This window comes from Canis lupus, chromosome 20, assembly GCF_003254725.2.
Source record: "Canis lupus dingo isolate Sandy chromosome 20, ASM325472v2, whole genome shotgun sequence".
NCBI lineage: Eukaryota > Metazoa > Chordata > Mammalia > Carnivora > Canidae > Canis > Canis lupus.
In genome coordinates this window covers 8,207,235-8,222,770 of record NC_064262.1, presented here as the reverse complement: position 1 = coordinate 8,222,770, position 15,536 = coordinate 8,207,235, and the positions used below count along the sequence as shown (strand labels likewise).

Below are 15,536 nucleotides of genomic sequence, written 5' to 3'. Positions count from 1 at the left end.
GAGGGCTGTGTGAGAGCGTGCGGCCTGTGCGTGGGGGCCACATGGATGTGGCACGTGTCTCTGTCCAGGGGAAGAAACCCATCCCACGCATGTGCTTGGCATGTATGTACCCTTTGTGTGCATGTTTGGGTCTGTGTATGCATGGGGCAAACCAAACTTTTCCTCCCAGAGTGGCCATGATGCTTCGGCGGAGGCTGGAGGGCAGTATCTGGAAGCCCTGTGGAGGACACGTACATGTGTGTAGGCATGCTCGGACCTCACAGGCTGACCCTAGGCCAGGGAGGATCTGGGGCTGGCCCTGGGCTCACATGGTCTAGTGTCCAGCCCTGCACTGCCCCTCTTGGTGGCCGCCCTGCAACCCAGACCGGAGCCCCACACTCACCTCAGCACTCAGGCCCCCTCCCCACTTCGAGGCATCCCCCCACCTTGGAAACCCATGATGTGTGTGACCCCCAGTCTGACCCCTTGCTGGTCTGAGGGGTGAGATGGGAGGTTCCTGAGAAGGCCACAGCTTTTTTAGCAGCCATGTGGGTGTGTGTGCGGGGAGCATGGGTATACCAAAGGCTGGTTAGGTGGTGAGAGCAGGGCTGGAGCCCCATCTCTGTGGGCCTGTGGGTGGCATGGAGCACGCCCATCTCTGTCACCCACCCACCCCGGCTAGGTGGGGCCCAGCCCCGGGAGCCTCCTATACCTGAGTCTGGATTCGATTCAGGCCTCGGAACCACAGGATCTGGCCTCGCCGCAGCTCCCTCTCAGCATGGTCTATCTCCTCCACGTCTTCATTGAGCTCCTCCTCTGGGATCTCCTCCTTCTGCGTGAGCCTGCCTGCCTCCTTGAGGAACTTGAGCCTGCTGGTCGGGATGGTAGCGATGACCTGCAGGGGGTCCAGCATCAGGGTGATGGGGGCTGTCCCTCAGGTGGCCTCCTTCCCACCCTGCCACCCCACTCCCCTCCCTTCCCCTCCACTTACCTAGTTACACTCAGCATGCTGCTTAACTCATCTTACCTGTTCCTCAACTCCATCTTTTATAATTTCTTATTGATTTGCTTTTTAATTCACACACTCATCCAGAGTCGGGGGACACAGTGGAAAATCTTGGCCTTTAGGAGTTGGACAGGTGTGACTTTGAATACTCCAGACCTTATAGGTCATGTGACTGTGGGTAAGTCATTTAACTTCCCTGAGCTCTGGTTTTCCCATCTGTAAAGCTGGGGACAATTCTCCGAGTTTGAGGATTAAGCAAGATGGTGTGTCTAAGTTGCTGTGCATGAGCCTGACCCATGGCTGGCCCACAGGTCCCTGTACTCATTCCTTCCGATCTCTGGGTCCTGTGGTACCCAAGTGCAGGCAGCAGGGGCTCAGGGCTCAGGGCATGGGTACCCTGGGGACAGCCTGTCCTGGGACTCTGGGAATGCTTGCCCTCCCAGAAAGCAGAGGCAGTATGAGAAGAGGATCTGCTTTTATTCTTAATCATCCTCCAAAGGGCTTGTCCACAGGGCTGAGGCATGAGAGGCAGGCCCTATGGGGACGCTGAGGTGGCACAGATCAGAGGCCCCTTTCATATCGTGTAGGGACTAGATGGGGGCTGACCTGGTCACAGCCTCACAGGTTCCCCTGGAGGTGTCAGCATTGCCCACTGGCATAGTCCCCAGGCATTCAGATCCTGCTCTCCCAGATGCCAAGAGCTCCCTGAGGATAAAGATGGCCTGGCTCTGGGGGTACCCGGGGAATAGAGTTGCTGAGGCAAATCTAGTTTATCAACTTTCCAAAGAAGCTCCAAAGTTTAAACAAGGACTTTTTGAGTGAAACTAAATTTTCTTCTTTATCTTCTAATTAATTTCTGCTCCTGCAGCTTCCCACTCCAGCCTGGAACAGCTTGAAGGCAAGAATAATGTCTCAGGCCAGTTGGGGCCCCCATGACCTGGACAATGGAGCATCTTGGGAATAAAGCCCCTTTGGTCCAGATCTGGCTCCAGGTATTTCTCACAAGAACTGCATCCTGGTCAGGCTGCAAGCAATGAGTGCCGAGAAGGGGTGTGTGTGTGTTTGTGTGTGTGTGTGTGTGTGTACGTGCATATGCACACATGCACATGTGCACACATGCCGAGGACTTGGGCAAAAGTAGGGAAGGGAGCCGGTGTGAGAAGGTTCTGGGTCACAGCTGGAAGGGCCCCTCCCGAGCATCCAGCCCATGGTTCCCCAGAGCCGGGGAGGATCTCGGACACAGCATCGAACAGCGCTGAGACAAGCCAGAGCTCATTGCTCCTACATTTCCTCAGAGCTCTCTAAGGGTCTCTGCTTGGTGTCAGACCACTTACTAATTATCCTCTTAAACAACAAGCTGGCTTCAAGCTCTGAGCCTTGGCAGGCCATGGCATCTAGTTAGAGTTTAATAACATTGTTCTCATTACATTATTATTTTTTGTTAGCTTCTGTTTATGACAAATGATATTAATTTTCTAATCATGTTAATAATATAAAGTTGCATGAATTTCAGTAAAAAAACTGATTTGATTGAAAGAAAATATCAAACAAATCACAGGATCAACGGTATATGGATATAAGGCAAAAATCACAGTGGTGGTACCCAAAGGACCAGTATCTGGGACCTGAGCCAGCCCCCACTGCTCAGATGCTCAGAGATGGGGAGGGCCTCGCGTAGGGCCAGACAGTGCATCTATGGCAGATCCAGGACCCATTCCTGGGACTCCCCGGTTCCCTGTCCGGTGCTCTTTCTCTTCCTCGGCCGAGGGGCACCTCCTCCAACCCACTTGGAACTTACCTGGCCCCAGACGAGCTCTCCTAACCCGATGAATATGCACCACATCCACTGGTCCAGCTGCAGTGGAGAGCAGCTGAATGGCTTCCCCCCAAACTGCACGATCACTATCTGGAGGTGAAAGGGGAGAACAGGGAGAGAGAGAGAGACAGAGAGACAGAAAGAAAGAGACAGAGAGGGAGAAAGACAGAGACACAGAGAGAGTCAGGGGCCAACTCAGGGGTCTGGGCTCTCAGGGCACTGCCAAGGGACTCTAGTGGCCCACTGCCCACCCTGGCCCAGGTTAGGGTGGGGACCTGGCTACCTGGATGGCAAAGGTGCCCAGCACGATGGTACAGAAAATAGGGTTCCGGAATATGCCATCAAAGACATTGCGCTCGCCATGGATCTTGCGGGCATTGATCTCGTTAAAGAGCTGCATCATGACGAAGGTGTTGAAGATGATGGTGTAGTGCTCCGAGGGTGGCGAGTGCAAGGGCGCGTTCCTCCCACTGTCGATCTGGAACATCTTCTCGCCTGCCAAGCCGAGAGGGGGGGAGCGGGGCTGAGGGCCTCGGCTAGAGGAGACGTGGGGCCCTGCGCAGGGGCCTCTTCTGCGCAGTCAGGTGGGTCATGCAGAGACGGAGGCGGTGCTCTGGATATCAGGGGGCAGGGTGGGCTTGCACTGTTGGGGAGTCCTGAGTGTGAGTGGAGGGATGACAAGACCCTTTCTTCTCTAGGGAGAAAGACCTTGGTGAACTTTATTCCACTCTTCCGTGGAAATCTGATAGAAGTGGAATGTAAGCTGTATTGTCAGCTGACACTGCTTATAGAAAGTGACCTCCACTTGGCAAAGTCATCTGGACTGTGGGGACTGGGTGTGAACTGGGAATCCCTCATGGGAAATCATGACCTTGGGCTCCCCTGAAAGTGGGGTTTCTTGGGGCACCTGGGTGGCTTAGATGGTTAAGCACCTGCCTTTGGCTCAGGTCATGATTCCAGGGTCCTGGGTTCAAGCCCTGCTTTGGGCTTCCGGCTCAACGGGAAGTCTGCTTCTCCCTCTCCCTCTGCCTACCCCCTGCTCATGCTTCCTCTCTCTCTGCATTGCTCTGTCTCAGATGAATAAATAAAATCTTTTTTTTTTAAATTTTTATTTATTTATGATAGTCACAGAGAGAGAGAGGCAGAGACACAGGCAGAGGGAGAAGCAGGCTCCATGCACCGGGAGCCCGATGTGGGATTCGATCCCGGGTCTCCAGGATCGCGCCCTGGGCCAAAGGCAGGCGCCAAACCGCTGCGCCACCCAGGGATCCCTGAATAAATAAAATCTTAAGAAAAAAAGTAAGGCTTGTAGCTGACTGCGTCCCTTGCAGAGACCTCTGGAAGCTTCAGGAGATCTTACAAGAAATATTGATTGCTATGTGGAGGTTGGGGCTTTTAGGCCAGGCTGGCTCCACCCATGTGGCCTCATTCCCTTGTACCTGAGTTGCCACATGGTGGGGGGAGAGTAGCCCCCCGGGCTGCTGTGCGGGGACCCACTGATGACGGGCCTTGATGCCATTCTACATCTCTTTGCAAAGCTGTGTTATCTGGTGCCAGGAGGGCTTGTGGGGTTTTCTTAGTGTGAGGTGTCTAGCTGAGTCCAAGACCACTGAGAGTAGGTGCTCAAGGGGGGAAGCCAGCAAGTAAACTAGGAACTACTCCCCCCCCTTCCCTGACCCTTCCTGGAAGTCTTCTTTCTTCATTCACATGGCTTCTTCAAAGACTCTAAAGATAATCTATGCAGTAGTCCTGACAACACACCACCTTCAAAATTTACACAAGAAGACTGCCCTTTGAGGAATAGGATCCATGCCCTACCCACATCTGTACTCTGGACTTTGAGGGAAGATGCTCAGTGGCATTGAAAGCCACACACCTCACGTGATAGGGCCCTGCCCGGGCTGAGGACTCCCAGCTGGCCCTGACTCACTGTGTGGCTATGGGCCAGCCCCTTCCCCACTCTGGGCTTCTCCATAACTCACCCAAGGAAAACAGGCCTGGTCTCTACCCAGGCTCCTCAGTTCGGCTGAACCCCGCAGGCAGGTCCCCTCACCTCTGTGTGCCTCAGGGCACTCACTGTAATGTATGGTGGGGACCAGGGGCCTGCCCCACTGAGTGCGTGCAAGACCTAAATGAAGCAGCCTAACGGAAAATGCTGTGGAAATAGTTGGTGGCTAGGCAGGTGTTCGGCCTCTCCCCAGGGAAATCTCAGAGGAAGCCCGCATGAGGCACGGATGAAGTGTAGGAATGGGTCAGAGAAGGGGCCAGACCTGCTATGTGACCTTGAGCAACTAACTTCACCTCCCTGAGTCCCCTGTTCCTTCACTGGCAGACAAGAGGGTGGATGTGAATCCAGGAGCCTGGGGATGGCCAGGGTGTCCCAGGTGGGCCGGTGGGGGACTCACCAACAAACAGCAGGGTGAAGATGAGGGTCAGCTGGTAGACGGCATGGCCCAGGATGTTCTTCATCATGGTCCGTGAGATGAGGGGCTTGTTGCGGCCATATGGCTTCCTCAGAAGCAGGGTCTCGGTGGGCGGCTCCGTGGCCAGCGCCAGCGAGGCGAACGTGTCCATGATGAGGTTTACCCAGAGCATCTGCACGGCCTTCAGGGGGGAGTCCTGGAGACAGCAGCGGCGGGGAAGGCTGTCACGGGGAGGCCGGCCCGCGGCTGCTACGAAGTGCCGGGTGTGGGTCTCGGCAGCTTCCTGCTGGTCTTGAGCCGGCTCTGCCCAGGGGGTCTGCCCTCAGCCGGCCTGCCCACCGGGCCCCTGAGCGAGCACCCCACAAGTTTGCCAGGCCTTCCCTTCCCTGGAGCACGGCCTAGACCTGCCCACCCATGTTCTCCCGCAAGGAGAAAATTGAGTCTTCCAGGCACGACGGTCAGCAGCTCCCTGCCTTCTGGTAGATGTGCCTGCTTCCCTAGCATGTGCCCTCCTCTCCTTCGGCCCCCGTGGACACTCGTCTCCTGGCTAAGGCCGAGATCTCCCCTGTCTCTGACACAGATCCTATCTCCTCAGTCTCCCACTGCTGCTTTCCCCTCAACTATCAATGGCTCTGGTCTCTGCTGTCCCACAAACAGTGCCCACAGCCCCTGTCCCCTTGTCACTACCACCTTTTTACCTCGTCATCCCACTTTACCTTAGGCAACTACTGTGTGCATCTATGGTTCCAGAAGTAACAAACTTCCTATGGTAGAAAACTTGGGCAAGTAGGGAAGAGCAGAAGGAGCTAAAGCTCGTCAATGACCTTGTCACGACTAGTGGCCGCTGTCCACATTCTGGTGTGGATCCTTCCAGGCCTTTCTCTGGCTGCGACTGGGATCACAGAGTCATACCGCTCTGTATACAACCATATCACATGGGGTACACTGCCTCGAGGAACTGTCCCCTCTACTGTCGCACCCCAAGGACCTTGTCCTTGGCAGCCAGACTTTGGCCTTTCCATGCCCCCCAAATTCTTTCCTCCAAGGTCCCCAGCATCTTCCTTGTTGCCAATCGAGAGACGCATTTTTCCAGCTTCCTCTCACCGACCTCATTGCCTCGTGCGGCCACTATCTCCTCCTGTCACTAGACCCCACTCTCGTGGCCCACCTGCCCCAGGGCTCTGGCCATTTCTTCTTCTCCTCCCTCAGGGCTCCTCTTGCCTCATCTTTTAAATCTCTGCTCCTATGGCCCCTTCCTCAGCCCTACTTTCTTCACCACACCTATCCCTCTGGCTTTCGGTGCCCACCTCTCCCTAGCATCACCCTCTCTCCAGCCCATACCTCCTCTCCCTCTGTTCTTTTAGCCTCATCTACTGTGGAACACCACCTGCAGGAAGCCCACAGACCCTGGAAACCTAATAGCCTAACCTAAACTGTTCTTCACCCCTGTATCGTTTCTCAGTGCAGCCCCTGAGACCCACTCTGACCACACCCCATCCACTCACTCACTTCCTGGATTCATCAGAGCCCTTCCTGCAGGCCACCTCTCCTATCTATGCCCTGGAGCAGCCACGTTCCCTCGTCCTGAAGCTTTTTCCTGCTCACCCACCTTCTCTGTTTATATGTGCTTCGGGGTCAGAGCCTCCCATGTCCCCACCAACGCCTACATAGCCCTGCCACAAGCTCAACTTCAGGCCTTAGGCAAACTGATAGTTCTCCTTGAACCTGTTTCCCCAAGGGCATCAGTGGGTCCCTGAGAAGCCTGCAGGAGCTGCGGTGCTGTGGAAGGCTTCCCCAAGTACCACTAGAGGGCGTCTGTCACCCATAGACCAGGAGAGGGCCCTGACAGTAGAAGGGACCCACCGGCCACCTCCCAGCTCTGACTCTAGGATAGGGCACTGGGTGCTGCCACATGCAGCCCCAGGGGCTCAGAACGCAGTGAAGGGAGCAGCATTCCTAAGGCCACAGAGCTCTTTGGGGCAGTGCTGCCTTCTGGGCCTCTGGGGGCTCCTCTCTGTGGGCAGGAGCTTGTCTACCCGTGTGATTGCCAGGAGGCCTTGAAATACTGGCCCTTTCCTCTCCAGGCCGGGCTGGTCAGCCCCTAGGAGAAGACAGGAGGCTGCAGGAACAATGGCAGGTTCCTGGCTGGTCCATCCTCAGCCTTGGTTTCTGCTTCTGTAAAATGGGGATCATTATAGCTCTCACCTTCTGGGGCCAGGTGAGGAAGGAGCGAGGCTGAAGACATGCAGGCCTGCTGGCTGGCTTCCCCTGAGCTCGGGATGGGGCTGCTCATGGCCAGATGGTGATCCTGACAGACAACTGCCTCTCCCAGTGACAAAGAGCCCTAACCTGGCCGTAGGGCCCCAGGCAAATAGGCCTCTCCTGCCAGAACTGAGGCCCCCAGGACTCTGCTGGCTCCTTGCCCCCAGCGGGTTGCCTGACCCCCCTTGGGCCCTGCCCTGCCTCTGCCTCCCTCTGGGCCTTTGGGGCCTCTGCCTTCCTTTGAGGATGACCTCTTCTGCCTCCTGCAGCAAGGACCAGGGCTGTGACTGGACGAGACAGACATGGGGGTGAGGCTTGACATCTCTTGTTCGCTAGATGATCTTGGGCCAGCCTCCCGCCTGACTGAGCCTCATTTCCTCAGGCTGGTGCCTGCACCTGTGGTCTGTGATGCAACTCCTGGCCCTTGGCAGGGCCTTCCCCATGCTTTGGTATGCCCGGCCCTGCCCACCTGCACTCCCCGCCCCCCAAGGACCCACCTGTGTGATGCAGGCGCCGGTGAAGGCCACGATCACAGCCACCACGTTGACCGTCAGCTGGAACTGCAGGAATTTGGAGATGCTGTCATAGACATTGCGGCCCCACATCACTGCCTTGACAATGCTGCTGAAGTTGTCATCCGTTAGGATGATGTCTGAGGCCTCCTTGGCCACGTCCGTGCCTGCGATGCCCTGTGGGGACAGGAACAGGAGCCTGTGAGGGGCGGCTGGGGGGTGAGCAGCTCAAGCAACACTGTCCTCATCCCCTACACATCCTCAGTCCTATACAAACCCCCACATGCATACTCCCAACTGCCCAGCACGGCCAGACCACATGGTGTGTGTGTGCATGTACCCCACCCCCTAGACCCAGGCCCCTGAGGCCAGCTCTCTGCCTTTGGGAAGTTGTTCCCTGGCCTACCCTCCCCTTAGCTTCCCCCCACCCCCATCATTGCAGGGAGCCCCCTTCCACCCTTCCAGGGGGACCCCAGGGGCCAGGCTGAGGCTTGAGAGCCCTGGGCCCATGAGGTGGATGGTGGGTGAGCTGAGTGTGCACCGGGTGTCCTGCACAGACAGCTTGAGGCTGTGTTGTCCATACCCCCTGCCCATGAGCTCCTGCCAGGCCCACCCTGGGGCCCGATGCGAGCTGCCCCTACCATGGCAAAGCCCACGTCAGCCTTCTTGAGCGCAGGCCCATCGTTGGTGCCATCCCCCGTCACGGCCACCACCTGCCGCTGCTCGGTGTGTGTGCTATCGATGATGCCTGTGGGGTGGGGCGGGAGTGCGCTCAGGGCCCCAGGACACTCCATGGGCCAGAGGCAGCCCCGGCCAGCCCTGACCGTTGGGAGGACCCCGGGCCGGGCACAGCCTCCTCTTTGGCCCCTGCCCTGCCACCCCCTCCTGTTGTGGCTCTTCCCAGCTCCAGGCTTGCCTGCGGCTGCCAGCACCTGCAGGGGATGTTGGGCACCTCAGTCCTCTGCGGTCTGGGCCCTGACTGCCTCTCCAGCACACTCTGCACTCTCCGCAGCCCTTGGCCACACTGGGGGCCACCTGGTTGGAAACACCTCCCCCTCTGCCTGAGTTCTAGGAGCGCCTCTGTTCTCCTATCATCTCCTCCCTCAGCTCCTTCTCCCTGTACACCCATAGTCCCTCCTGAGGAGGCCTGGGCTGTGCCATTTGCCAATGACCCCTGACCCGGACCTCTCTCAGACATCTACCCTCAACAAAATATTCAGGGGCACCTGGCTGGCTCAGTTGGTTAAACGTCTGTTTGTGTTTCAGGTCATGATCCCAGGGTCCTTGGGCTCCCTGCTCAGTGGGGAGACCCTCTCCCTCTGCTCCTCCCTGCCCACCCCACCCTATTCTCTCTGTCTTGCTCTCTCTCTCTCGAATAAATAAAATCTTTAAAAAAGAATAAATAAATAAAAATAAAATATTCAACAAGTTGAATAAACAGCATGTGGCCTTGTCACTGAGCAGGGGCCAGCGGAAAATGGTGGGTGAAAGATGTCATCATTGGTCACATATGGAACTTGAGAGGATATGTCCATGGACAGGACAGAAATTTGAATGTCACTCTTGGCATGTCCCTCATTTCACATCTCACATCCATCACCAAAGCCTGGAGTTTCTGCTCCAAGATCCCACTGGAAGTGAAACATTCCACTTCTCTCTGTCCCCCTCCCCTCTGCCACCAGCATCGTCTCTGCCACCCACTAACCCCAGGCTGCCCGTCCAACCTGCACAGCAGCACCAGGATTTCTCTCTAACCCCTGTTGCCTCCCTCTAAACCAATAGTCATTCTGTCATGACCCGTGCTAGCCTCAGGGTGCCATCCATGTTTTTAGCTCCATGCAGAAAGTTTGATGTCCCTGGTGATCAGACTCACCTGTTCTCTGATCTTCTCTTCTCTTGTCCCTGGCCACCCCCAATCTGTGCTCCAGTCATAGGAATGGCTCTCCGTGTACAAAGCCGGCCCCCTTGCCCTTGTCTGCTTGGGCTTCTCCGTTGGCTGGCTGGGCCTGTCTTGTGCCTGTAGTCTCAGCTCGGATGCCACTTCCCCTGGGGAAGCCTTTGTGTCTCCCTGAGTACCCTCACCTGCCCTAATCAGATTGCTGTAGCTCCCGTATGTCTCTCCCTGCCCTGTGCCTGGTAAGAAGCAGCAGCAGCCCAAGGGATGAGGGAACAGGTTCCCTGAGAAGCCTTTGTAGGTCCTTGCAGCCACTTCCCCAGCCCTCGGGAGTGGTCCAGCTTCCACCCTCTTCAAGGCCTAGTGCCAAGGCCACGTGGTCTGGGACTCATCCTAGGCTGTCCCCCACCCCCACCCCAGCTGGTGGCAGTCCCCCAGTCCCCAGCCAAGACTCAGCCTCCAGGTTCTGTCCACTGGGCATGCGAGGCCTTCCCTCAGCATGCCTATCTGCTCCTCCAAAGCAGGGAGGGGCCACATTTTCCTCTGTGGACCCGCAGACTGGTACCAGCTTTGACACAGCCCTCCTGCTGTTCCCAATAGAAGGGGAGCTGGGAGGACACCTTCTCCCAGACCACTCTCCTCCACCTCCAGAGCCGGCATGGCTTTGCCACTCCACTGACATGGCCTGCCTGCGTGCGGTCACCAAGGACCTTCCTGTGGCCATCGCCTATGGTCACATTCCTGTCCTATCTCTCTGGACCTCTCAGTGCCATTCCTGCCGTGGACCACACCTTCCTCCTCGGCAAGCTCCCTTCTTTGTCTTCTTGGACACCGCTGATCCTGGTGTCCTCCCACTCCTCTGGCTGCCTCTTCTCCATCTCTCAGCCTCTGCCCATCACTCATGTGGGAGGTTCAGGGGTTTGGCAGGCTCCTCTGCTCTCCCCATGTAGCACAGCCCACCTGCGTCTTTATCTCTCTGCTGAGCCCTGACTCCACAGATGGCAAGCTGTCTTCTGGACATCTCCACTTGGATGTCATACGGCCTCCAGCTCAGCTGGCCCTAAACTGAACTCATCACTCTCAGATCTGTCCCTTGTGACTCCTGACACCCAGCTGCCCATTTAAAAACCAGGGGCCATCCTGACATGCTGCAAGCTCTTGAACCTGTATAGACTGAGGGAATCTGGGACCCCTCACCCCATCTCATCCCTCAACTATATCTGAACGACTGCTGGGCCCAGGTCCTTCTACCACCCAAATAGGTCTCTGACCTATTGACTTCCAGCTCCACCTGTGCTGTCATCACCCTACCCTGATCTGGGAAGTAGCTCTTACAGCTGGACAATCCTGGTGGTTCTCCCCACAAGCGGGCAATGAACTTTATAAAATAACACTTTTCCCCTCAAGGCCTTCCTAGTGGCTCCCAATGCTGGGCTAACAGCACAGGTCATTGGCCTGGCATTCAAGGCCCTACATGACCTGATACCAGCACCCTCTTCTCTGGTCTTCCTCTCTCACCTGAGGTCCCTGCCTGGCCAACTGAGCTTCTTTACATTTCCTGAGGGTGCCTGGGAAGCTTTGCCTCTGGTCTTTCACAGTGCAGTTCTCTGACCCACCTGAAAACAAAAGCCCTTTCTCCTGGACCCTCGACCTACCTTCGATGGCCTATGATGTGACATCCATCCCCAGCCTGAGTGAGACGCCAACAGAGGGCCCTATCCTACCCTTCCACTGATTACAGCCTCTAGGTCTGTGGAAGGAAACCTGTTTAATGTCTGCTGGATGGACTCTTTGGACCATGAATTCTAAGATGGAAGGAGCATGTCTGCCAAGAGCAGGGCCTGGCACTTAGCAGATCCTTAATAAATATTTATCAAGAGAATGAGTAAATGAATGAGTGAGTGATTAAGATAGAAATGGGGATTGGCTGGGGGGCTTCTTGCTCTGGTATCTGTGATTCTGAGGTTCTGAGTCTCTATTCCCAAGCCAGATCTGCCTCCTCTAATGTCCTTGGGCAGCATTTTGGGAGAGGAATCCAAGATGCCCCAGGGATGACCTCAGCCAGAAACCTGCCCTTCTATGGCCATTTTAAAGATGGAGAAATTGAGTCCCAGTAGAGGAGAGACTTGCCCAAGGCTATAGAACAGGTTAGTGGAAGAGCCAGGACTTGAAGTCAGGGCTGTATGACTCTAAAAGTGCCCAGCACCCGGCCACCTATATGGGCTCAACAAATGGTATGCTCCTTCTCTCTGGAGGAAGACAGGGAAGGAGAAGGATGCTAGCTTTTGGTCTCATCTCTCAGGTTGCTATTCCCAGGAGAGCCCACCCCTGGGGTTCTGGTCACAGATGTTTGTTGGAGTCCTCAGAGATCATGCAGACCAGGAAGACAAGCTCTGGGGCCAGGCTGAGAACATAAATAAGTCAAGTGGGCTGGATGTCAAACAATAAGGAGTGGTGAAGACTGATTCAAAGTGAAAGGAGAGTGTGTATAAAGCCATCCAAATTCAACATAAAAAAAGGCACTACATCAGTCAAATATAACATGTCTGTGGGCCCTATTTGACCCTCAGGTAAAGACTTTTGGACCTAGACAGGCCCAGCCCATTGTTTTCTAGAAGAGGTGGAACCCAGAGAGAAGATTCACAACCTCCCCATCCCACTGTGGCCCTTAGAGGCCCTCCCAGGGCTGCAATGGGGTGAAACAAGGGTGTTGCCAGGTGTGGGGAGCTCCGTGCAAAAGCCCCTCTGTCCTGGAAAGAAGCTGCAGGTACCAGGAGAGGAGCGGATTCTGGTCTCAGAGCTGCCCCCCCAAGTCTTACCTTTGACGAGGGTATGCTTGTCCGTGGGGGAGGAACGAGCCAGCACCCGTAGCTTTGGCCAGATCTTGTCAATTCGCTCCTGTTCAATCTGGAGAGGGATGGGGGAGGGAGTGGGTTGGGAGGGGTATCAGAGAGAGAAACTGAGGTCTGGAGAAGGGAGAGGACTTACCCAAAGTGAGTGGGTTCTTAGTGGCACGCTGGCTGTCTTCTCTACAGTCATGCGGCCCCCATGCCTCCCAGCCCCCATCCGAGCTCATCCCTTGGAAGCTTCCTTGTGCTGGGCACTTACCTCCCCCTTCTCATTGCGGATCCTCCGGTTGAACTCCTTGCCCTCCAGGCATAGAAAGTCTTCCCCAGGATGGATGATGCCACACTTGATGGCGATGGCCCTGGCCGTGTTGATATTGTCACCAGTGACCATGCGAACTGTGATGCCTGCCCTCTGGCACTTGCGGATGGCTTCTGGGACCTGGCAGGAAGGCAGAAGCAATGGGGGTGAGTACCACCTAGGGCAGGCCCTCACTTCCCTTATGGATCCCAGAGTGAGCCCTGTTCACAGGCAGCTCCAGTGTAAGGGGCCTGGATGACCATGAGATACTGATAGCACATATGGCATGTGGGCTGTCTCTTCCCTTTCTGTGCCTGTGGCAGGCATTGTTAATCGATCACAGAATCCTCTGATTAAACCCTGATATGGTCTCAGAATTCTCAGTGGAGTCCCAGGCAGCTACCACTTCCCACCATATTATCCCTCTCTGAGATAAAACCCTAGGCTATCCTGACCTGGGCAAGGACTTTGAGAAAGACCTCAAGAACACTTCAGGTGAGAATAGAACATTCTACTATGGCATAGGAATGTGTCCCTGCTTTATACACATGCGTAATTCCTGCAAAGTCAGTGATAGATAAATATGTTCCTGTATTTTCAGGGTTTTTTTTTTGGGGGGGGGCGCATTGCATTTGGGAACACTGCATTTACAGAATGTGACACTGGCTTAGAATAAATACAAATGATTATACTTCATGTAAAATAGGACATTTCCATGAGAGAGTAAGGACTACCTCCTGCCCTCTCTGACTGTAATGATAGACTGATGTCTGGGCCAATGAGGCCAGAGTAGACCCAGCCAGTCAGAAGTGGGGTAAGCACCATCCCCTTCCCCAGTCCCTGCTCCTAGGCAGAGCTGTGGATTTATTTGCCCCGCAATTAGGATGCAGAAATCAGCCTGGAGCTGCTGCAGCCCTTTACACAAAACATAGATCAACTGAACAAGTGATTCTTACCCATGGGCAGTGACAGATGATAAAATAATATGGTAATACTTGCTGGTTGCTGCAAAACGTCTTTGAGTGGAAGAGGACATGTCAAGGGCAGAAAATCCAGTTGTACTAAAAGACCAAAGCACTTTAGAATCTCACGCTTGGAGAGGCTGAGTCTAACTCTCATTCTTTACACACATCATAGTTCCTGGGAGCTCACTTCCATCCCCACTCTGCCAAGCCACGGCTGAGAGGGACTGAACTTGCACTCCGCCCCCCAAAGTCAAGGTCAGTGGCCCTTAACCACCGTGACTGGGGCTTTTATCCGACGGGAGAATTTGGACCCAGACACGCACACAGGGAGACTGTCAGGTGATGATGAAGGCAGAGATTGGCTGCTGCTGCCGGAAGCCAAGGAGGGCTGAAGATTTCCAGCGAACTCCCATAAACTTGAGGGTGGGAATGGGGGAGGGGTGAAGGTCTGAAGCAGATTCTTCCCCAGGGCCCTCAGAAGAAACCAACCCTGCCAACACCATGACCTTGGACTTGCAGCCTCCAGAACTGTGAGACGGTCCAGTCCTGTTGTTTGAGCCCCGTCCCCCGCACTGCCCACCCAGCCTGTGTAACTTGTTATGGCGGCCCCAGCAAACTAATACAAAGGGTTAGAACATTGGTTCAAAACCTGGCTGTGGGCAGCTCCTGACCGCTGGTCCCCTTCCCACCCTTAGGAATTTTAAACACAAGGCTTGATCTTGAAAATATTTAGCCTCTGTCCACCCCCACAGCAGCTGCACAGAGCACCACCATTCCAAGGTGGGGTCACTGCCCAGACCTTACCCAATCTCCCTGCCTCTGGCCTTACCCCTCTTCTATCGTTCCTCCACCTGACCGCCAGCGACCTGCCTGAAGTTCAGCCCGGGTGTCATACTCCTTCAGGGGCTCCCCCCTGCTGCTTGTAGAGAAAAACAAGACTCCTGAGCACAGCCATCTTGTGGTAGAGCAAGGAACAAATGTCGTGAAGAGGCAGGTTCCAGGCCAAGGTCAGGAGGCCTCTCTGGCTACTAGAATTGTACGAGACCAGCTCTGTGGTGACAGGTAGTGATCTCCCCGTCACAAGGGCTAGAGCAGGGTAAGCTGACCAGAGATCTCCTCTGGGTGTGTTTCCAGGGCTTGGGGAAGAGCCTTCTGGTGCCCTCTCAGGGCTTGGGGCCACGTGAGCAAGGCCTCTGCCTTGTGCCTGCTTGCATAGGTAAACATGACCTCTTTCTACAGAGCCAGAGGGAGTGGGGATGTGGAATGTCCAACATCCTGCTACATAATTTATTGATGTCCTCACAACAGCTGTAACCTGGACGGCGGTCCCTTGGTGTCTCCTGACCCAAGAGGAAAGGAAAGAGCCACTGCTCTGTTGGCTCTATATGCCTTATCTGGCTCCCCTTCAAAGCAATAATTCAGGTTATGTTTGACTGAAAGACGCTTGAGGTCTTGGAGTTGGAAGGGGCTTCAGATCATGACTCTGACTCTCTGTTCATTGCCGAGATTCCTGTTAGGCATCCAACAGATGG

The 15,536-nt window shown here is 55.2% G+C and overlaps 1 protein-coding gene across 14 annotated transcripts in view; it reads right to left on the bottom strand.

The window, feature by feature from the left end:
* ATP2B2 (ATPase plasma membrane Ca2+ transporting 2) overlaps positions 1–15,536 on the bottom strand; it is a 371,080-nt gene that overhangs the window by 10,632 nt on the left and 344,912 nt on the right. For all 14 annotated transcript variants that reach the window (XM_049098570.1, XM_025449826.3, XM_049098562.1 and 11 more), the window contains 8 exons: positions 13,001–13,180; positions 12,712–12,799; positions 8,640–8,746; positions 7,984–8,175; positions 5,207–5,420; positions 3,085–3,296; positions 2,784–2,891; positions 692–874 (listed from right to left, as the gene is read on the bottom strand). In XM_049098570.1, the coding sequence (XP_048954527.1) occupies positions 692–874; positions 2,784–2,891; positions 3,085–3,296; positions 5,207–5,420; positions 7,984–8,175; positions 8,640–8,746; positions 12,712–12,799; positions 13,001–13,180 (1,284 nt within the window). The remainder of the gene's footprint in view (positions 1–691; positions 875–2,783; positions 2,892–3,084; positions 3,297–5,206; positions 5,421–7,983; positions 8,176–8,639; positions 8,747–12,711; positions 12,800–13,000; positions 13,181–15,536) is intronic.